Source organism: Pezoporus flaviventris, unplaced genomic scaffold (genome assembly GCF_033815535.1).
Source record: "Pezoporus flaviventris isolate CSIRO_AGI_PZ_B2104156 unplaced genomic scaffold, CSIRO_AGI_Pfla_v1 ptg000253l, whole genome shotgun sequence".
NCBI classification, from domain to species: domain Eukaryota; kingdom Metazoa; phylum Chordata; class Aves; order Psittaciformes; family Psittacidae; genus Pezoporus; species Pezoporus flaviventris.
The window spans coordinates 682,276-704,050 of NW_026892800.1; the positions used below are offsets into that span (position 1 = coordinate 682,276).

At 47.3% G+C, this 21,775-nt stretch overlaps 1 protein-coding gene across 1 annotated transcript in view; it reads right to left on the reverse strand.

Annotated features, from left to right (window-relative positions):
• Window positions 1-21,775, reverse strand: part of PKP1 (plakophilin 1) — a 43,537-nt gene that overhangs the window by 6,089 nt on the left and 15,673 nt on the right. Inside the window, exons 3-12 of the mRNA XM_061442791.1 lie at window positions 19,878-20,302; window positions 13,091-13,235; window positions 11,200-11,407; window positions 10,198-10,375; window positions 8,195-8,309; window positions 6,856-7,011; window positions 6,578-6,754; window positions 4,508-4,661; window positions 3,819-4,005; window positions 136-220 (exon numbers count right to left, since the gene is read on the reverse strand). Coding sequence (XP_061298775.1) covers window positions 136-220; window positions 3,819-4,005; window positions 4,508-4,661; window positions 6,578-6,754; window positions 6,856-7,011; window positions 8,195-8,309; window positions 10,198-10,375; window positions 11,200-11,407; window positions 13,091-13,235; window positions 19,878-20,302 — 1,830 coding nt within the window. The remainder of the gene's footprint in view (window positions 1-135; window positions 221-3,818; window positions 4,006-4,507; window positions 4,662-6,577; window positions 6,755-6,855; window positions 7,012-8,194; window positions 8,310-10,197; window positions 10,376-11,199; window positions 11,408-13,090; window positions 13,236-19,877; window positions 20,303-21,775) is intronic.

Here is a 21,775-nt window from a genome sequence, read left to right on the forward strand (position 1 = left end):
AGCACCGTGGTCCTCCCAGCGCCCTGGGCTCCTCCAGCCACTGCCCAGGCTCGCTGCTGAATCATGGCCTTTGACTGCAGCGAGTCAAGACCTGGGTTGTTCTTGTCGGCCGAGAAGCAGAAGCATTCTCCTTACCTGCTTGAGCACGCTCTGGAGCTCCCTGTTTGACCAAAGATCTGTCAGGAGGAGGCGAGCAGCTTCGGCCGCTTTTGGACAGGAGCTGGGAAGATGAAAGCAACCCTGGTGAATTCTGGCAGGCCACAGAGCAGCAACCCACATGCGTTACTGACAGCCTTCAAATAAGGCCATCTCCGGCTGGGAGGCTGGCTAGACTTGATGGAGGCTGTCAGTAAAACCTTCCTTCCTCTCACAGCAACATTACCCGGCAACAATCTCTGGGACCAGAACAGGAGAAATGAATAAGGGGAGGATTTGAGTGGAAAATTGAACATTAAACTGAGCTGAAGGAGTGTTTCAGGGGTGTGAAAGTTGGGAGAGTGAAAGAGAAGGGAAATGGTGCCAACCCTTCCCTGGAGTCTGTAGGGTCAGTTTGGGTGAACCCTTTGGGACAGCAGCAGAGGAATGGGCTCCATTGCTGCCTGGTGAGAATGAAGGAGATGGGAACATTTGTAACAACAACTCCTGCAACCGTAAGTCCTTACTCAGCACAAGTTAATAGATAATTGCTCGCGTAACAGCTCCGAAACCGTGAGTCATAGCAGCACCTTTTATGATTTTAGAACATTTCATACAACAACCCAGATATGAACCTCCTCGCTGGTTCCAATCACTGCTCCTCATCTCCTGGACCTCGTCCTGTCTGTGGGAGACTCCTGATTTGGGCTCAGTGCACCAGTCCCAGCCTGCGTCAGCCAGGAGAGCTACGAGGCCAAAATCAGGACCCTCCCTGTATGTTGCAGCTTCACAAAACATTGTGTCCTCAAAATAATCCTCATCAGACTATAAGAAATGGGACTGATGGTGCTCATCATGAAATTGGACATGCCAAGAAATTCCTTGAAGAAGGATTTTTTCAGGATGTCCTAGGTTTACAAAATTGATTATTAAGGTGCAATCCTTGGAAGAAATGGGAAATAGGAAGTCTGTGGATGAGAAGAACTCTGTTCTCAAGAACTTGAGTTCTTGAAATGTGAATTTTGGTAAAATACTATGGTAGAATTAAGCTGCAACATTAAATTGCACAATAGAAAAGATGTGAAAAGTGAATGAACAAAGAGAAACTAAAACAAGTAAGTGATAAAGGGGCTGTGAGATGAACTTCAAATCTGATGCTCTAAAGCACAGGAAGAGCTTTTGGAGAAGAGCTTTTAGTGGAGCCAGTAGAATTATTGAGAAAAAGATGTGATTTTATTAGTGGAATAATGTTGCTTGAAAATGAGCTGAAGAAGAATATTTTTCAGCTTAGTTGGAGAAAAAGGATGAAAAAGCCATCAGACGTCCCACTAAAATCAGTAACAGCAGCTTGATTTTCAGAATCACCAACCAAAAAAAAAAGCAGCTAATATGCAATATTTTGGCTTAATTTTTGGATTTAAAGTAGCAAAGAGCAAGCAAACCCCATCTTCACTATGGAGGCAATGTCATCAACGTGGATATGTGCAGGAGGGAGACAATTATTTAATTGGGATCTCCAGGAAGGAGAAGAAACCACAGCTATCAGATAAAACTACTGAACCCTTTGTGACTTTCACTCAGAATACAGCTACAAGAAGCATCAGGAAAAAGAAACTTCAGCTTGGAGGAGGGATGGTTGGCATTTGAGAAGAACACAAGAAGGGGAAAGCTCCGTAACTTGCTTGTTAGGTAACATGGAAGCTCTTTCTATATTATGAATACAAAACTGTCTGAGCATCTTAAACTGATGATTTACAGCTTCAAATGCAACAAGAGGAAACGTGCATTATGCAGATAAGCCACCACCAGTGCTGGAAGGTGAGGGAAGTGTGTTCATGGGTAAATTGAGGCAGAGTATTAGAAAAAACTCTGTAAAATACTAACAAGGTGTAACATGGTGGTGTTCTCCATGGTGATTTGGTCACCACTGAGACCTCCTTGGTTCTCTGTTTCTGCTGGCAGTGGTGCTGCGAAGGAGGAGGTTGATAGTGTTGACTTGCCACATTCATTGTTGGTATGAGGAACATGGGGTCTGCATCCAACTTAGGCAAGAGCCCCCAGTAAAAGTGTTGGATCTAGTTATTATCACCAGGGACTGGGTGAGGCTGTTTCTGGTGCAGGATTGCACAAACCCCACCATAAAGTTTCTTCATTATCTTCACAGGTTACACAGGAAAGTGGGAGAAGTGAAGTAACTTGTGAACTACCAAGTGTCCAATTCACTGGTGGGGAGATCTCTTTCACATCTGATCTGTGGGAACAGTCTGAAATCATATGGCTTGAATAAGTAAGATTAGTCCTGGGTGTAAATTGTTGTCATTTCTCCATAAGAATTTAACAGCAGCAAAGACTTTGGGGACAGAAACGAGCAATGGGGCAACAGGAACAATTTGAGCTTGGGACATTGCGAGAACTGGGGAGTTTCTCAGAAGGAATCTGTGATACAGACAGGAGGAACACACTGAGAACATCTCCAGAGTTTAGTAACTCCTCGTAGTTTAGTGAGTCACTGCAAACAAAGCTCATCACACAAAGCAGTCAAGACAATTAAGGTAAGCACAACCCCAGTTGTGCAACGCTTTGCTGAAGTAGTAAATTAGCTGACGACTGGTCTGAGGGATCCAAAGTGGGGCTTTAAGCAGAAGTAAATATCATTGAAAACAATGAAGACATCGGAGAGGGCTGGGTTTCATGTTACTTGGGCTTGTTGGAGAGTGGAAACATATAAAAGCAGCAAACTGACCGATGTTCACTGGCTGAGGTCCAAACTAAACATAGAGGCCACTTTTAATGGCTGAGAATCTCACCCTGCCACGAAACAAGTGGTAGATTGCAAGTGGTTGATGGAGAAGGCATGCAAACATCTTTTCACAACAGAAAACCATAGGTTATATGTAGAAGGTATTTTAAAACAAAGGCAGATGGTAGGAGAGATGAAAGTCTAGGAAGCAGAACACATGGTCAAAGCTCATGTAAGTTTAACACTAGTTTGGCCAGAAATGAGCACAGAGCTTGGCAAGGGTTGACAAGCTTTTGCACAGGGCTGTAGGAGTGTGAACAACAAGCAGGATGGATTTACTACCATCAAAACTCAAACCAGTTGTTGCAAAATACATGTGTGTGGCCCACTGGAGGTACTTATGTATCATCACAGGTGCATCTTTGCCACTTGAGATGGACTTTGCAACAGAAAAAGTGCTAAGGTGAACAAATGTGAACACTGAAGCTAAGCACAACCCCACAGTGCTTCAGTCTCAGCCCTGACCTTCATAGTAGGGTTTGCAGGAAGATCTGAGTGGGAAGCCAGGATGCCAGGGACTCAGGCCATGTACTGACATCCTCTGTTCCGAGGGCTGGAAGTTTGAAAAGGCCTTAAGATGTTGGTGCTTCAGTTCTCTGTAGAATTTCTTAAAACAAGCAGCAAATCTCTTGAGGTCCCTTTACAAATCTCACCCTGGATGGCTCATGCCTGTTTCCAAGAAACTAGCATTGAGGATTTCTGTGTACCAACATGCTTGAGTTTTCTTTGGCTCTTAATCTATGACCACAGAGTAAGAATAATACTTTGCTAAGGCTCTGAAGGGTGTTGGAAACGCTCTGGGGTTAATCTGGCTGTGCACAGAGCGTATGGACTCAAAAATGTCTTCTCATGACCCTCTCCATGCCTTCTGCCCCAAACTCACCCATTTCGGCACAGGCTTACTACATTATTTAGCATGTTGCTTGTCAAGTAAGACTTCCCCAGGTGTGGGTTGGACATGATGAGGTTCCTCAGAGTGTAACATGCTGATGTCATGATCTCTCCATAGCTGTTGGTATTTCCAGACTGGAATGACAGGAGACGTGATACATCTGGGAGCACCTGGTGAGCTAAAGAGGTGGAATGTTCCAATCAACGTTTAAACAAAGCCTAGCACAAGTGAACGATGGTATTTGCATTAGCACTATTCAATGCAAGAGCGAAGTGCTATCTCTGGGAGGAGGCACTAATAATGTAATGGCATAATGGTCATCACTTGATTTTCAGACACAAAAAGAGTGCTGCAGGTCTCTGAAAGGGCAATGACACTGGTCATGGGTAGTCAAGACCAACTCAGTTCCCCAAACACTATCATGCTCATGATCCTGTAGATTTGCTATTGTCTATAAGGTATTCCACATGCTTGTAAAGACTGAGCTAGCACATATTTTGTTAATTAAGCCTGCAGGTATCTCCTGTAATTGTCCTTTTGGCCAGAAGAAATAAAGCTGCTTTGCTCAATTTCACAGCTGGGTTAGATCCTGTTATGGCATTTACAAAGCGAGATGGGCAGGTATTAAGAGTTGGAAACCAGACATCGTTCTGGAATCCACTGTGGTGGAAATGACTTACCCATGGTTTTGTGGAGAACAGGATGCCGGGACATGTTGCTCAGCAAAGAAGCCCCAGACCGGACAACTTCAGAGCTGTTGGACTGGAGGAGCCGTGCGATGCGAGGCAAACCTTTCTCCTTCAAACCAATCAACTGGCTCATTGCATTGGACATCTAGGAGACAGAACAGAGATATCTCATGACTTCTGTGCCAGGAGGACACAACTGGAATGATGTACAGGGCCAGATAAATACGACTACATTGTAAAATAAGGATCTGTATACCTTTTGCTACCATAATTCCCTTTACTTTGTCATTTACCCCTCATCTCAACAGACATTTGCAAAGTCAGCCTCTCATCTGCGATACAACTGGTGCTTCTGTCCTCTTTCTGGGGCCTGAGTGGGTACAGTTGCTCATCCAACTGGTAACTCCCAAAAGCTGGGTAAGTTTTACCTTCATGGCCATGTTGCCCTTGCCCTTCACAATGCCCTTGCATCTCCCTGCCATGCCCAAGTAATCGGCTGCAGTGGAATAGGCACAGCTAATGAATACCTTTAAAAAAAGTCTGAAGACCAAAAATACTCATCTTGGGTCCTGATCTCATGTATGCTTATGTAAATCTAGAAGATCTCAGGATGTAGCCAGTGCAGATGAGTGTTCATGGATATTGAAGTCACATACCCTTAATAAACTGCCCTTTTGATAGACTTTAAATGGAACTCAACTACTGCCCCACCAGAGAGGCTGCTGGAGATTGTTGCACAACCAGCAACACATCAACAGTGACATGGGAATAGAGGGAATGGGCTGGAAGGCAATCCCCTTCCAGTGGGCTGAGACCCATGCTCCAGGAGGCACATGCTTCAGTTTTCCTTTCCTTCAAATGACAGCAAATCCAGCAACCCAACCCTACTCCAGCTCCGAGCTGGAATAAGCCCCTTGAAAGAAGAAGCCAATTCAGCACAACCAGGCAAATTCCAGGCACTCTGTTCCAGGATGAAATAAGTTGCTTCAACACTGCCAGAGCTGGTTTTTCTGTGTTTGTTTCCTTCCCCCCTGTCCAAAAGCCATTCTTGTGTAATGATGTTGATTGCCACGGAGCACATAGCTCCGGTCCCATTCCTCCGTTCAGCTCTACCCATACAGTGACAGCCTCTGTCCACCCTGTTCTAAGCAGCACTGCTTAGTTAAACTGCAAACACAAAAAGTTCCCAACGTATTTCACATTGGAAGACTTGGAACAAAAGCTCCCAAAGGGCTGAGAGCTGGCAAGTTAATGCTGTCCTAGCATTAGGAAGGCTCCATTCATGAGTCACTCCGTGTTTCTGGGTGGAACGCTTCGCGCATGTGACACGCCTCCCCTACGTATGAAGCTATTATCTCTTTATCACCCCAACCATCTTATTTAAATTGGAATTGATGAAGTTTGACACAAACAGACAAGTTGAGGTTTGTCCACGTGAACTCAGCTTGCAAGGACGTGCCCACGGTAACGACATTGGCCACAGCAGAGCTGCTGTCGTGATGTGTGCCTTGCCGTGCCCTAGCTCCTGCAATACCCACGGTGTCACGCAGTCCGTGTCACCTCCACGCTGCCATACCTACAGGTTAGGACACCTGTCAGAGCTATTTTACAAGCAGCTATGATGTGAGGACGAGCCACAATCCAGAGCACAACCCACCCTGTTATTAGAGCCACCTCCCACTTAGAAAACACACACAGGCTGTGGCACACACACATCCTCTCTCACTCCTTTAATGACACCTGTCCACATGTGCACATCTGGGCACATACTCACTCATGTCCTGCGGGGGGTGGCCATACCAGTAGATGCTGGTAGTTATGACCAACAGACTAGGGAAACCTGGAAACCCAGTGTATGGCTCTGGGATAGAGCCTTAGGATGCTGATGATAGCCCCTCATGAGACCCTGCGTTTGGCATTAATAAATAGTTTGCTGGAGCATCCACTGTGCAAAGACTTGCAGTAGTGCCCTGAGGTTTAAGGAGGACATTTTCCTTTCTGATTACTGTAAAGTGCTGACACATTTGGCTGAGTGCATGTGGAGGAGAAAGGAGCCCTTACCAGCCCTCGGCTTGCAGTGAGGTTCTGCAGAGCTCCAGCACAAGCTTCCAGGGTGGCATCCTTCTTGCTCTGATCCATCAGGGACAGGTAGGTGCGGATGGCATCAGAGTGGTAGAGCCAGCTGGGTCCTTTGGGTTTAAAATCCTCCTCAGGAAGGGGGACACCGTACTCATCATTCTACAGAGACGAGAAAGTGGGAGCTCAGATCTTGCTCTTTGCTCGCAGCCCCTGCCCAAGGTTGAATATCACATTTCCAAGCCTCCTGTGGCACATCTTACCTCCATTTTACCGCTCCTGCTGTTGAAACAGCCTGTGAGAGTTTTGTCCATGTAAACGCTCCGGGCCATGTGGTTGAGCTGGGTGTATTTGTTTGGAACTTCAGCATCCAGGCGGTAGGAGAGGTTGTGCAGGATGCAGATGCAATTCTCCACAGACTGAAATCCCCCCCAGAATAAAAATCAAAGCATCACATTAGGCAGAAAAACATGGAGCAGCACCTGCTATAGCTACAGAGAGAACATACACTGTGCCATAACCAGCTTTTTTATAGCAGTTATGCTATGTAAGCTCCTGACCCTGCTTAAGGTAGCAATGATGGGAAGGAAGGGGATAGACATGAATGAAGGCTACATAGCCCAAATGCTATACTGTGAGCTGACTGACTCTGAACCTTGTTAGGTCCCACTGTAATGGACAAGCTGATAAACAGGAAAAGAGAGCAGAGGGTGGTTGTATCAAAGTGCCCATCATGAAATGCCAAATCTCGAAAGTCTTCCTCTTGCCAAGTCAACTTTTAATGACTTTATCCAAGCAACAGCTTCAGATCTGGGGACACTTTCTATTAAGAAGGGGCTTTTAAGCCTCTGTTACCTATAAGTCAGAGTTCCCAGTGTAAAGAGTAAGGGAGAATTTCCACTAGACACCTGTAACCAGCATCAAAAACTGCTTACATTTCCAGAGAGCTGTGTTCAGTATGTGCTGCTGAAATCGATCTTCTTGCAAAAGCCATCCCCAAAAGATGATTTGCTTAATCCTGAGCTCATCTGAAGTAATTTTGGTACTTACTGGGCACTGAGGACTTTAGGGTATCTGTTTAGTATCACAGATGTCCAGCTCCTAAAAATATGGCTATAAATGCTATTTTATCCAACATAAGGCCATTTACACATAGCAACCAGTCACAGTTAGGGGACTGGCAGAGAAATGCCAGCTCTTGGCTTCTTGCTGAATGCAGTGCCAATCTGGGACTTACTGAGTGCTGGTGGATGAAGTGATGTAGCGGTGGGAAGAGAGATAGATGGTGGATAACATGCTGGAAGGATTCCAGGGTGGGAGTGAAAGGATGGAAAACATATTGGGGGGTCAGGAGCCAAAATACTTTGATGTTTCTCTGTTTGTTAAAGGGAAACTGTAAACCCACCTCTATTTCAAGCCTAGAGCACGGAAGACCGCAATCCTACAACAGTCTGCACTGGGATTTGGAAGGACAAGAGCAGCCACAAAGGGTGCAGTCCCCTCTTGTGTTTGTTTGAAAGAGATCTTGAGGTATTCCTGAAGTTGCAGCGATTAACTACGGGGCTGAATGCTAGCAAAGAGCTTGGGGTGAGCATCTGGTACCTTGTCATCGGGTCGGTTGGAAGCCACGCAGTTCTGGGCATAAGTCATGACTGAATCGATCAAGCCAGGGTAATTCCTCATGGTCTGGCGCCCCATGTCTGCAGAACTCAGGTTTCTGAAGGAAGCCATCGCAGAGCATGCCAGGAACGAAGGAGGAGAGAGGATTAGTTGGGTTCGCTTACCATTCCCTATGGGCTCTGTTCTGGCTGTGGGTATCATTGAATTTAAGGATGTTTCTGTAGATTCAGCAAGGCTGGTGTACTGCTGTCAGTGTGGAGACCCTCTGCAGGACTGCAGCGGTGCACAGCCCTCTTGGTGCTCTTTAGGATTGATTTCATCTAGGAAAGTGTCCCTTTAAGATGCTCTGCGCAGAAAACATCCTCCTAGTGAGAGTAACTATCAGCAGTATTTTGCCTTAGAGGCTATGCATGTGACATTACACAGACTCATCACCTCCTTGGAGGTGTTTCCAAAGAGAAGACTGAATAAGGACCAGCTGAGATGATTGTGGAAATCAGAAAGGTGAATCTGGTTGCAAGTATGGAGCTACGAAGGGTCAACGGCAATATTGGTGTGGGAAACAGGGGGCAGAGAGGCTGAAGAGCGGCAATCACTCTGACCAAAGGGACTGACCAGTTTGTAATGGTGTAGTGTATTCCTGAGCACTGGTTGCTGCCAGGACAGGGGAGATTTTCCAGTAACAGGAAATGGTTTTTGTTGCTTTGTTGGTGTTTTTTTTTCTCTTCCCTGTTTTATTGCTTTGTAGCTTGCAAATGAAAAACAAAGAGAGGTTGGCAGTCCTTGTGAGATATTCACTCCAGGCATTCCAGAACTGGATTTGGTGTTCACTGTGATTTGCAGCCTCCTCATTAACATGAATTCATCTGCAATCCAGAAATGCTTGAGCAGCAATGGCTGGAGCCCAGGGCAAACACAAGGCTGTTCTCATCTCTGTGTTATGATGTGGCAGGGCAGTGAGTCAGAGCAATCCTGGCTCACCCCTCAGAGCAGGGGCTCTGGACACAACCACTCTGCTTTCCTTGCTCCCCAGTCCTGCTCCCCCCAGCCTCTTTTGCTCCCTGCATGACCTGCATCTGGCAGACTTCGCTTGGGGTGTTGGATTTTACTGCCACAGTCAGGAGACAGAGCCCACCCTGAGCCAAACTCCATGGAGAGCTCATTTTACAAGCCACCACCCTACCCTTTCCCTCATTTTAATGGGGTATTTTATGGCATTGGTGGGTTGAGATGGTCTTAAAAGTGGAGCACCTCACATGAGCATACACCACACACCCCAACATTCCCTGCACGGGGAAGGTGCCTTCTGAGACGGGGAAGGGAGCAGCACTCTCTATCTTTCAGACACGGTTCCCAGCCACAGAAGACGATAGTATCACGTCTCAAAAGGCCCCCACTGCATTCACCCACTTCGTTTCATAAGCAGATACAGCTCCTACTAGCTGCATGTCTGGTAAGGGTGTGGTTGGTGCTGCACTCCCTCGGGGAGAGCTTCAGTTGATGAAAGTACCTAATTATACAGGGCATTTTTTTTCCTTTCCCACTTGTTCCCAACGAGACGAGGATCTCGCATCCAAGTGGAGGAGGGTGGTGGGAGAAACAGCAAGTCAGGGCGAAGAGCCTCTGCGAAAGGGATCTGGCTTTCCCGTGAACAAAATAAACTACTCAGGGCTCAGTCTGCACCTCCTCTGGCCAGCCTGATGATACGAGCCAGAAAAAGGCCAGGGCAATGGGGTTGCTCTGGGCTTAACCAGTTATTAAAGGCAGTAGGGGAATGTTTTCTGTCTAATAATGCTAGGAAATACGAGGAAAAACGTTTTACATTTGTCTGCACCTTCTCTTAGTCAGGAAAGCTTTCTCAAAGGAGAGATTTGTATTAATGCAATTGGAGCGAGCATGTCTTTAGCTTATTGTAAGGTGATTTAGACAGCTTCAGCGTTTCTCAACATACACAAGCTGCAGTAAATCTCTGCGTGATGACTCACCTCAAACACCCTGTAGCATTGAAGAATACTTCTGGGTCAATAATTTCTCTTGTCCTATTGCAGGTGCCATCAGACCAGCCAGAGAAAGGGATGATAACACAGTCTGTCAAGACGGGGAGGGCCTCCTGTATCAACTCTTCTTTTAACTCATCAGTGGAGGAGAGGTTCCAGAGCAGTCCTAGGAAGGAGGCAGAAGACAAGCTCAAGCAGAGGGTCACCATGCATTAGAAACTTCCTTTAGGCCAGAGTGAATTCCAGCTACAAAGTCCTTCTTCTTTGCGTCCCTCTTTGAACTAAGGGTGCAGAGGCTGCCCTAAATCCTAGGCTCTGTCCATCCTTATTGGAGACAGGCAGGACAGGCACCAGCAGCAGTGTTTGGGGTGGAGGTGGGTATCTAAGCATCCTCCCTCCTCCCATAATCGCTGTTTATGGCCATTGGGTTGCAGGGGGGAAGGCATCACCCCAGTGATCTCATGAAGGCTTACACACAAGACCTCAGTCACAGTTGAGGGTGACCTGCACCAACAAACCCATGTCATGGAGCCATTGAGTCATGGAATCAACCAGATTGGAAAAGACCTTCAAGATCATCATTCCCCAGCACTGCCATGTCAATCCTTCAAGAAAAATGAGATTCCAGTGAGATAACCTGCCCAACCATGTTGGGATTGCCAACACTGCTGGCCTTCCCTGGCAGCATCACAGAGGCCAGGGGTGCAGAAAGGCATGGGAATGGCAGGATGATCATAGCTGTGGGGGGAAACCTGGGCCAGGTGTTTCCGGTGGACATGAATGGTGTGAGGAACCCTGACGGGACATTGAAAGGCCAAGACCATCACTGCCTTCTGTTTTAGACTGCCATTCGGTGTGACAGGAACATAAACCATCCACTTTGTGCTATGGCAGTGCCATGGCTACTGGGCCTTTGCGTGCTGGAGCGCCACGGACCACAGGCAGGGAGAAGCATGGTCCTTGCTGAGGGCTGAGCAGTCTGCTGTGTACCTGTCAGCTGCTTCTGAATCTCAGTGTTCCCTGTCCTCCGCAGGAGGCTCACGCACTCCCTTATCCCATTCTGCCGCCGGGTTTCTATCTTGTTGGTTGGATTCTTGAAGACCAAGTTCCGGAGGGCTCCGGCTGCTGCCCGCTGTACGTTCTGGTTTGTGCTGCGGAGCAGCTCCACAAGCTTGGCAATTCCCCCCAGCCGATAGACCTGCACCAGGAGAGACATGCTGCCATCAGTACAGGGTGCGGAGCATCACCGGGACAGGGAACTGTCATGGCAATGCAAGCAGTCAACATGGCACAGAAGGAGGGAAGCTGGAAAAGCAGACCTGGCAGGAAAGGATGGCTAGAACTCACAGATGACGTATCTGGTTCGGGCCATAGGTCATGAACACAAAGGTGCTGGCCTTGAGGTTGGAGCTGAAACTCTAGAAGTAGATGTCTATGAGTAATGGCCATGGACTGAACCCTTTGCTGATGAAAGGTGCTGGCTCCCACAAACTTTCTCCTACCTCTGTCAGTTTGCATCAGGTGGAACTGTTGCTCTGGCTATCTGTAGAGGCCATTTATAGCAATATAATAACATGATGTGGTAATTTATCTGCATCCTGAAATCACAGGCTGAGCTTAGAGAGACGGCCATGGTACAGCGTAAACACCCTCCAGGTCAGCCAGAAGCAGTGCTGGGCCATGCCACAGCACTCAGCAGGGGCAGCACTGGAAAGGGGTGTGAACCCCAACCTGCAGGACACCCCACAGATGCCAGGGAGGTTCTGAAGGCAAATTCTCACTGGAATGATGAGCATTCCCACTCTGGGAACACGATCCCACATGGAGCCCCTCCTGGCACGAACCAACCCATGGGCTGGAGACCTTGCTGACAACAGGACATGAAAGAGCACCCTTTAGACAGGGCAGCAAACAAGCTTGCTCCGGGGTGACTCACACGCCTGCTCTGACACATCCTTCTGGGAAGCAATGGGACAGGCCAGTGCTCGGAGAGTGTTTTCAACAGCAACAAAGGGTGCGGCTGCCCCACCATTCCCTGCTGTGATGTGGGCTGGGGTACCCGCACCCGTTGGGGACAAACGGGTACATTCCCATCCTCTGCCAGCATGTCCCGCTCCACTGCTGTGCCAGGAAATGGAAAACCACCTCAATAGGGATGGAATCTTGATGAACCCGTGTCTGTATGACTGCAAACACGCTAGGGCGGGATAAACTTGTGTGACAGTCGTGCCACAGCAGATCCATCCTTGAGGTTGCCTCCTTTGCTGCGTGTTGGCGCAAATGTAGTAATGGGAGAGTAAGAGCATAAGAAAAATAAGCTTCACTATAAGAAGTGCTTCTGTTTGATCAAATATCCTTGTCCAAGATCTCTAATCTGGCCATTGGCTTACATGGCAAAAATGGCTGAAAATAGCTGAAATGGCTGAAAATGACTGAAATATCACTGAACAATGCACAATGAGCATCACAGTGGGGTTTAGAGCAATCCTGTGTGTCTGACGCTGCATCTGTGAGATTCATGTGAAACTGGGTGCAAGTGCAGCCAGAAGAGGACACTGCATCTGGATGGCTGCCTCCATATCACCAAAACCCATCAATGTGTGTCACAGCAGCTCACGGGGACAATGTGGACACAGCCTCCTCTGCTGCCTCGTAACTATTCCCCTGTGTTAAAATCCTCACTGACTCCTACTAAGAGAAAGTGGCCACTAATAACTGAAAATCTACTTAATTAATTCCTGAGCGTTACTAATGAGGTGTAAGTCTCCCTCATTAAAACCAAGGGGACCTATGGATCCTTGGTACTGAGGAAACCAGTTTCATCCATCTCGTGTGCCACCACATCCAGTGTGACAGCAGAGCTCTGAAGGAGTGTGCTCACCTCTTGCTTGGCAGACTCCTCCTGGAAGCAGGTGTGCTGGAGGTAGTAAGCACCCATAGCCTGGTATTTGTCATCAGAGGAGCACAGGAGTTGTATGGCTTTCTGGATGGTCATTGTACCGCCGTCTATCTCATCACCACATATTCTGTGTTAAAGAGAAGTACAGCATTGGTTGAGTGCTCAGCCAAAGGGCTACGTCATTACTGGGAATTATGAGGAAGGAATCAGTTACAAAATGTAAAATATTATCATATCCACATGGTGCACCCTGAGTGCATTTCTCTATCTCAAAAGAAAGAGATGATAAGAGTGGAAAATACCAAGTGGAGGACACTAAGGACAATAAATTATAGATCCAGTCTGTCCAGAAACAAAGGAGACAGAAAATAAGAACTCAGTTGAAGTGCTAGATGTCTGTTCATTCTGCAGTGGAAGGTTTCACGAACAGAGAACCAGTATACACTCTTCATCAAATAAAAGAATTTGTGGACAAGAGTGAAGCCAACCATCAGGTTGTTAGGACAATCTGAAGTAGACAGATGCTGAAAGAAAAGGCGACAGGCATGTCTGGGGTGATGGGATGGACAAATACTGAGTGCAGGAAATACTAATAATAGCACTGAGACTTCCTGCTCCCAGGGTATCTTTATATTGGTAGTCTCCAGCCATTCATAGAAGTTAGTCACAATCATCACCCCCTGTTATAGGTAAAGAATGTGCCTACAGACTCCAGGGGAAGGGTATTCATACCTCCGGGATGGAGCAGGACTTGGATAAAACACAAACACCAGTGGCAGGATACAAACGGGAAGTGCTTTGTTAGCAGTGCATGAAATCAAGTGTGGGGGCTTTGCTAGGACAACTAGGTCATTGTTGTGCCTGTCTGATGTTATTCCTTTTCAGAATCCAGCTGTGATTGATGGGGAATTTACCTGGAGATCAGGAAGATCAGTTCCTTTTTGAACTGTGTCAATGTGTATACAAGCTTTTGCTCCATGTCATACTAGTGAGTGACTATGTAGAGTGGCTGAACATCATCAGACAGTCCAATAGACTAACAAAACAGAGTGGTTTTTGTTAAGTTCTTTAAATGAACTTACTATATTTGCAGTATTAAATATTACTGTGAGGGAATGGCTTCTTCTAGGCACAGAATGTGCAGACACGTTCTGATTGTGCCAAAGAAATGTTGAGAATAAAGGTATAGAGAGGACACCCATGTGTGGTCACCAGCACCAGCAGCTTACAATAAGGTATTTTGTCCTTAAGCACCCAAAGGTTCATCTCCTTTCACAGCTCCTATTCACAGCACAGAGTAATACCCACAATCCGATAGGAAATCCATAACAAACACATCAAAAGCCAACAACTGCTGTGACACTGCAAGAGAACCTTTTGTCTCCCCTACCCTCACTGGTAGAAAGTTGCATTCAGTTTGAATTACTTATTTAAGCACCTGTGTAGTTAATGGAGAGACATAGGTATGTCCAAAGAACAGCCTGCCCTGTGTCTTAGGCATTTTTCCTAAGACAGGAAGACCTGCCCACTGAAGATACCTCTGCCACTGCTGCTATATGGGAATGACAGACCACAGTCTGGGACTGGACCTTAATCATTGTCTAATGTTAGCTGAACCTCGTTCCACTTCTGTTTCTATATGAACAATAAAACATCAGTTCATCATATGATTTTCCAAGTTTGTAACTTTATCAAAACTCCAGGAAACTTCCATTGTACTTGCAGCATGGGAGCACAAAACTGGAAAGACAAAGCTTAAACTAGAAACTAGAGAATCTCAGAAATCTTTGGTTTGGATCCAGGATGCTGTGATTTTTCGCCTAGTCTTTTTCACGCTCCTGAGACACACAATAGTGCAATGGAACCAGCATACGGAGCACCAGAGGGACCTCTTTTCTTTATAATTTATCCAGTTGAGAAAAACCCCTCTATGAGGTGCACTTTTTATGGGAAAGGACATCCGTTATTGGTCCAGCTACTCAAGGAAGGCAATTTCCTACACATCCACTACATAAGAGGGCAAAATCCTCCTTCAGCATGGAAAAAGGACACATCCGGGTCCAATTCTGCGTGGGAAAAGATGGGGAAGGTTCCATTTCCCCTGCTGGCTCACCAACAGAAGTTCACAGAGGGTGGGAGGTTGTGCTCAGTCATGCTGCCTCAGTTTCTCCTACTGAGAACATAATCACCATGGCAAAGCCCGTGCTAATGGGAGATCGTTCATCAACCGGTCACGGATATTCCCAACCAGATCTACACTATGAGCACAACAGCCTGCTCCAAGACAAATTCTTGGACTGTGGCCATCTCCAACCTGGGCCCATGTGCCTGGTAGGAAGAGCTCCAAACGTTGTTCTTCTTCCACAAGAAAGAAGCAATCAGAACCGGGAGACACCTCAATTAGAAATGATTCAACAGGAGACAAATTAGATGATTAGATTCAGGCGTGGAAGGGAAACAAACACTTCAGAGGATCAGTATCACAGAAAGGCAAATTCCCTGATTTGATACTAAAGCCTTTTGTTCACTTTTTATTAGCAGATTGGTTTGTGCTAACCAGATCTAAGCCTCCATCCTGGTTGTTGGGGCTACAATTCCCAGGAGAGGAGAAAGCCAGAAAATGCTAACAAATTCCATCGTTCATTAACAAAATCAGAATGAAGACACTCAGAGTGTCCAGCGCATCCAAGACTTCCATAGTCAGGCCACACTGGAGCAAACCCAGTAGCCATGCTCCATGCCAAGCAGCCACATCCACCTCTGGGACATGGTACCAAGGTTATGATGCCACTGCAATCTCAACTGGAGCTTCCCCTCAGGCTTTGCTTAGTGCAGAGATAGCAGGGAAATTGGGCACACACACTGAACCAGGGAGGAGGGGATCCTCTCTATGTGCAATGATATAAACCCTGCCAGGGCAGCATCACTCACAGCTCCACAGCAATTGCTCAATGCACAGAGAACACCAAAGGGAAATGCATCCACATCTTAAAATAAGGCCAAAGGTGCATGTGGTATTATGGGAGACAACACACAGTGTAGGTGTCCATTAGTGGCTCCTGATCAGTATCACCAACTGGGGAATGTCTGCAAGCATCCCAGCTCACCTCTTCATCTTCACAAATAAGAATACTCTGAATCCTTCACAAGAGATGAGATTAGTGTGGCCTCTCTGCAACGTCTCCAGCTCAGACATCTGGCTTTCCCCTGGAGTTAACCAAGGGGCACTGACATTGCCACTGCAGAAAGCTGCACTGTGGCAAAAAGTGAGTGCTGCTCATTGAGACCTGCCTTTGGGCAGGAGCCACCAGAATAGCCCATGAACTTCTGAGCCCAGAACAGATGCATTGAGCTTGGAAATGTTGCTCCAGATATGACATAATGCTTACAAAGGTTTAATCCCCTGAGCAGTTAGTGAGAAGTATGTCTGGAAGGGACATCAGAAATTCCCTCTTCTGCTCACTGGGGCAGGATCATAATGATGGGGTGGTGGAAGAGAATATACTTCAGGAGGAGGTTTCTCAAAGCAAGTCAGTACTGTTTAACCTCCTGATCTGAGCAAACAGTGCAAAACAGACTTCATCACCAGAACCAATACTATGGGATGAGTAAAACCCTACATCGTGGTTTAGTTTATCGTAGAATCATTGAATGCTTTCTCTCTAAAAAGATTCAGGTGAACTACTCATCAGCTAGCTGGAGGAAAGGTGCTTTCGGCAGCTAGAGTGGCTTCTGTAAGAGGAAGAACTCTTCTGAGAGACAGTTATCAAAATGACAGCTCTTCCATGCCTGACACAGCCAAAGCCAGTGCAATAAATGGAAGCAATCACATAAGCAAGAGTAGTTCCAGAAATCAAATAGCTTTGTGACCAATCTACAAATAACTGAACTATCTGCTCAGTGCAGAGAGTTTGGCAGTGCTTGCATGCTCAGTATTTTGATGCCTACACCCCACTCTCATGACCTGGGAATGTGCGTCCAATGGCCCCTTTTTCACATCATCCAAAGGGGTCAGATCTGTAGCACAGGACACTTGAGGTGCATCAGTCTTGAACCAGCACTGACACTGTCCATAGTCACTGCATTACAGAGGAGTTCTGCATCACAGACAGCCCCAGTGGATCGCATGTCCCACTGCAATCACTCTCACAGCAACGGAAATCACCCCACTGGATCCCTGTGGAAACTATCTATCCTTTCCTTGTGCTCACAGTTTGCTAACCTGCAGACAAGATACCCACCTACACAGGAGATTTGCAGCGTGAAAACTGAACACAAAATTATCCTTGTTACAAAGGCAAAACCTCTACACAAAGAACTGCTAGAATAGGAAGAACAGAGCCCCAAACAGGGAACTACCAGCAGCTATTACCCAGGTAAGCCCTCTTCCTGCATGCAGAGGTTAATAATGGGATGCCTACAAGCAACCCTCTCCCTGCCCACAGATCAACCTACCCAAATGAAAATCAAGCTCTCCAAGTGCAGAATCCTCCAACCAGAAACAGTCCTACACAGCAAAAAGAGCCCAGACACGGTCCTAACCCATCCCTGGAGGCCCCTTCCCCATAAAAAGCACTCTACAGACCAAGGCTAACAGCGACCTGCCAGACACCCTATTACAAGGGCTAATGGCCTTCCAAATAAGTACTGTTTTCAAACAGGATAGCTCCTTAGTATGTTTGCAAAACTCGTGCCAACCTCGTCCCCTTCGAGTCAAGAGCAAGAGGCGCTTGTACAAGCCCCCTCCAATGAATGCAGCTCTGGGGGAGCAGGGGGTGTGCACCAGCCAAATCAGATTTACTCAGGGGACACAGCCCCAGCTGAGCCTACCAGCGACGTGAAGCCCGACATTTCCACATCAGAACCAGTTCTGCCAGATGAGCCATGCCCCGAGCCAGAAGTGTATAAATGGAGCCACTCCCTAACCGAAGGGCAGCCGGCACTGGAGAGCGTTCCTCTCACAACAGCAGTTCTTCTCTTCAGAAAATGCCATTATTCTTCAAGTGACCTTTCCAAAGCGATGGCCAAGTCTATAACCAAGAGCACTGTGCAGTGCAAGCTTGCTTTGGACAGAGCCTAACTTCTGAAGAGCGGCATTTTCCCTGGGCAGAAGGGAAGTTTAATCATTTTGCCATCCCTCCCACCACTCTTTTAGTCAGAAATTCCCTCGAACAAGTTACTTCCAGTTTCTGTAACGTCTGTTTCCTGCTCCAGAAGGATTACAAAGCTTCTGAAAGGAGCAAACCAACGCCACCGGTGCTCTGAGTGGGCCTGGGTTAATTTTGCATGTGTTAAACATGGAGTAACCGGGCACATGGGAAGCTAAGGTTTCATGGCAACAATGCTAATGGGTGAGTCACATTTCTTAGCATACACGCTCTGGACATCTACTCAATACAGAAAGAGGGAGGCTGAGCAGAGAATGAGCAGAGAAATCTGGAAATCAACATTTCCGTGTGATAAAGGGTATGACTTGGCTCACAGCGATGACTCTGAGGCAGGATTTTCTCTGTAGCTACATCATGCCTTGGGCCAATGGCTCAACAGTCTCAAGCTTTTGGTGTGAGTTAGGACAAAGCCTATGGGCCCAGTTAATTGGCCTCACTGTTGTACTGCAGTGTGTAAGCTCTCTTTTGTACTAGGGACTACCAGGAATGAGCTCAGGAGCTTCTAGGGTTTGTGTGACAAGCTGCCATGTCTGGCTGGGCGTTGTGATAACCTCTGCATTGGTGCAGAGCAGGCCCGGTGTGACAATGATGCAGCAACAGCAGTGCATTTCAAGCCACACAAACCAGAGTCCTCCAAGACTGCAGCTGTGCAGACCAAAGCTCTTCACAGATGGAGGCAGAATACAGTTGGTGTTCCAGTGCCGGCCAGAGGCAGCGTTGCTATTAGCATCAGGGCAGCTTTGAATCAACACCACTGCAATGCCATCAAAACCCCACCAGGTCTCTTTGTCATGAGAGTTCTGCTGCACAGATACATCAGCTTGGGGCTGTCTGAGCTCACTCGTGTGTTTTACATGCCCTGCTGTTGTAGGCAGCTTTTACAAGAAGGGACCTGATGCTGGGACATGAAGGACCATCCTCCACCCTTGCACAGTTCCTAACCCCAGTGGGACCGGATGCTTTGGACAGGAAGGAACTGAACAGCTTCCATTTCCTTCTCTTTCCTGGATAGATAAATTATTCCAATTGGGGGTTTTATTTCAATTTCTGACCCAATTATTTTCTGGAAGCCAAATCAGACCTTTTGATAGAAGCAAGGGCTGGGTGGAAAGAGAGGAGTAAATACAACTACTCAGCATGTTCTCAGCTCTGCTCTGAGTCAGACCCTCAGGAACCAACTCCTTCAAAGCAAGCTGATATTTTTAGGTTGGTTTTCTGCCAAATCAAAGCAGTGTGACAGCAGGAGAGGCACCTCAATTGCACACAAAGCTTCCTCCTCTTCACCTCCCCACCCTCAGCTTGCAAAGGAGCTGTCAGCTAATGCCATCACAGAGACTGGGGGATCATCTTGCCCAGCATCACACAGATATACTGAGCCATATTGGTTTCCCTCCATAGCCCATGAAAAGGAATGAGCCCTTTAAGACTGTGACTCATCTGACCCACTTTAGACTCTACTGCAGGATGTGATTAAGCACGGTGTGCACTGGTGAGCAGATCTCCAGTGCCTATACAGTAGCTCAGATGACTAGCTCGGGTGGGCAGAGCTCCACAGCAGATGCCTACATGCACTCAGATTCATCCCGTCGCAGCAGACTTACTTGGAGCCGGACTGAGCCTGTCCATAAACCATGTCCTGCTTGCAGCTCATCATGGGTTGGGCATAGACCACGTCGGGTTTGTTGCTTGAGGGGCAGGAGAGGGCTCGTGCTGGCATTTTTTTACTTGTCCTGGTAGTTCCTTGCTGGGTGCTGCAGCTGCTGTAGATGCTCTGGCGGTTCAAGGTTGCCTTGTGCTCTGCCCGGCCCCCGACCTGGCTCTTCCTCAGCGTGCCCCGGGGTGGTTCGCAGTAGAGGTCGGGCTCGCTACGGCTGCTCTTGATGTTGGGCACAAAGCAGTAGTCGCTGCCGGCCCTGGCGGGGCTGCAGACAGCCTTGCTGTAGTGCTTGCCCCCCCAGCCCTCCATCTGGCTGTACGAGCTGTAGCGCCTGTTCTCCACGTCCCTCTTCAGCGTCCCGTTGTACAGCTGGACAGTGGGAAAAGAGAGGACAGAGAAATTAGGCAAGGACGGAGCTGCAGGTTGACGCGGACAAGCCCGCTCCTGTGTGAGCATCACCAGATTCCCCCGCCTCAGGTCTGTTTGTGGCCCAAAATTGACAAGAGGTAAATTTACAAGCGAACGCTTGCAGAGGTGCCGAACTCTCTCTTGAAATGTGGGGATACTGAGTGATCAGGAAATGGCATCCAGCAGCTTTAAAACAGAATTGAAAGCTCAGGCATGACCCCGGCAATAAACAAAATGCCTTATTTTATAGAATCATAGGATCATGGTCTGGTTTGTGGTGGAAGGGACCTCAAAACTCATCAAGCTCCAACCCCTGCCACGGGCAGGGACCCCTTCCACTAAAGCAGCTTGCTCCAAGCCCCTGTGTCCAACCTGGCCTTGAACACTGCCAGGGATGGGGCAGCCACAGCTTCTTTGGGCACCCTGTGCCAGCGCCTCAGCACCCTCACAGGGAAGAGCTTCTGCCTAAGAGCTCATCTCAGTCTCCCCTCTGGCAGGTTAAAGCCATTTCCAACACACGGGGTCTAACCCAATCTGTACTTAGAGGGGCCCACATCACATCTCTTGCTATCACAGTGAGTGATGCCTCATTCTGAGCTTCCAGCGCTGCCTGCATTTGTTTTTAATTTCTTTATGCTATTTTGCTCCCCTTCCATCTCTAAGTTCCTTAGGAAGGGAATAAACGGAGTGAAAAATCACTAAAGGGTTGTTGAATCTCATTCTGCCAAGAAACAAGTGGAGACAATGAATATCTGCTTATGACTTACAAGGTGTCTGGTATCAGTTCATGTAATGGGATGTTCAGAGAACAATGGGGAATATTGAGATGACTAAGCCAGTCAGTAACAAATCCCAACTACAATTAATCCAATGAGAAAACAGCTATTGCTGCCTGCTGTCAGTTCAAGGTATCTTCACCACTTCACCAGAAGCCATCCAGATTTGCCCCACGTACACCAGGATTGAATCCCACATTCTTTTGCAATATTAAACCTTCTGTCACCTGGAAGCCTGTAGGGTGGTATTTGAGTGAAAACCAAGTCATTAAGGTGTGTACTCCAGTAAGGGAAACAATAGAGCTGTTTTAGTGCTGTTTGCCCCATGATATTGAGCTCTTTCTCCCTCAGCAGATCTCTGAGACGTACAGCAAACAGGCATGTAAAAGCCACCCAAAGGATCCCTTGGGATGGGATTAAAATAGTCAACACCAGCACCTTATTATTTCCATGGAAACAATAGTCTGTGCCTGGTGCAATGGTTATGTCACTGGAAAATATCCATCCTTCCTAACCTAGAAACAACACATGACAAAGCCATTGGTGTCCTCTGCATGCTCGCCCTGAGACCCGCTGCTCTGCTCCGGCTTCATCCCAGCGCTGAGCACACTCAGCATCATTCCTGTCTAAAGCACTCTGCAGCATTGTTATTATGTTA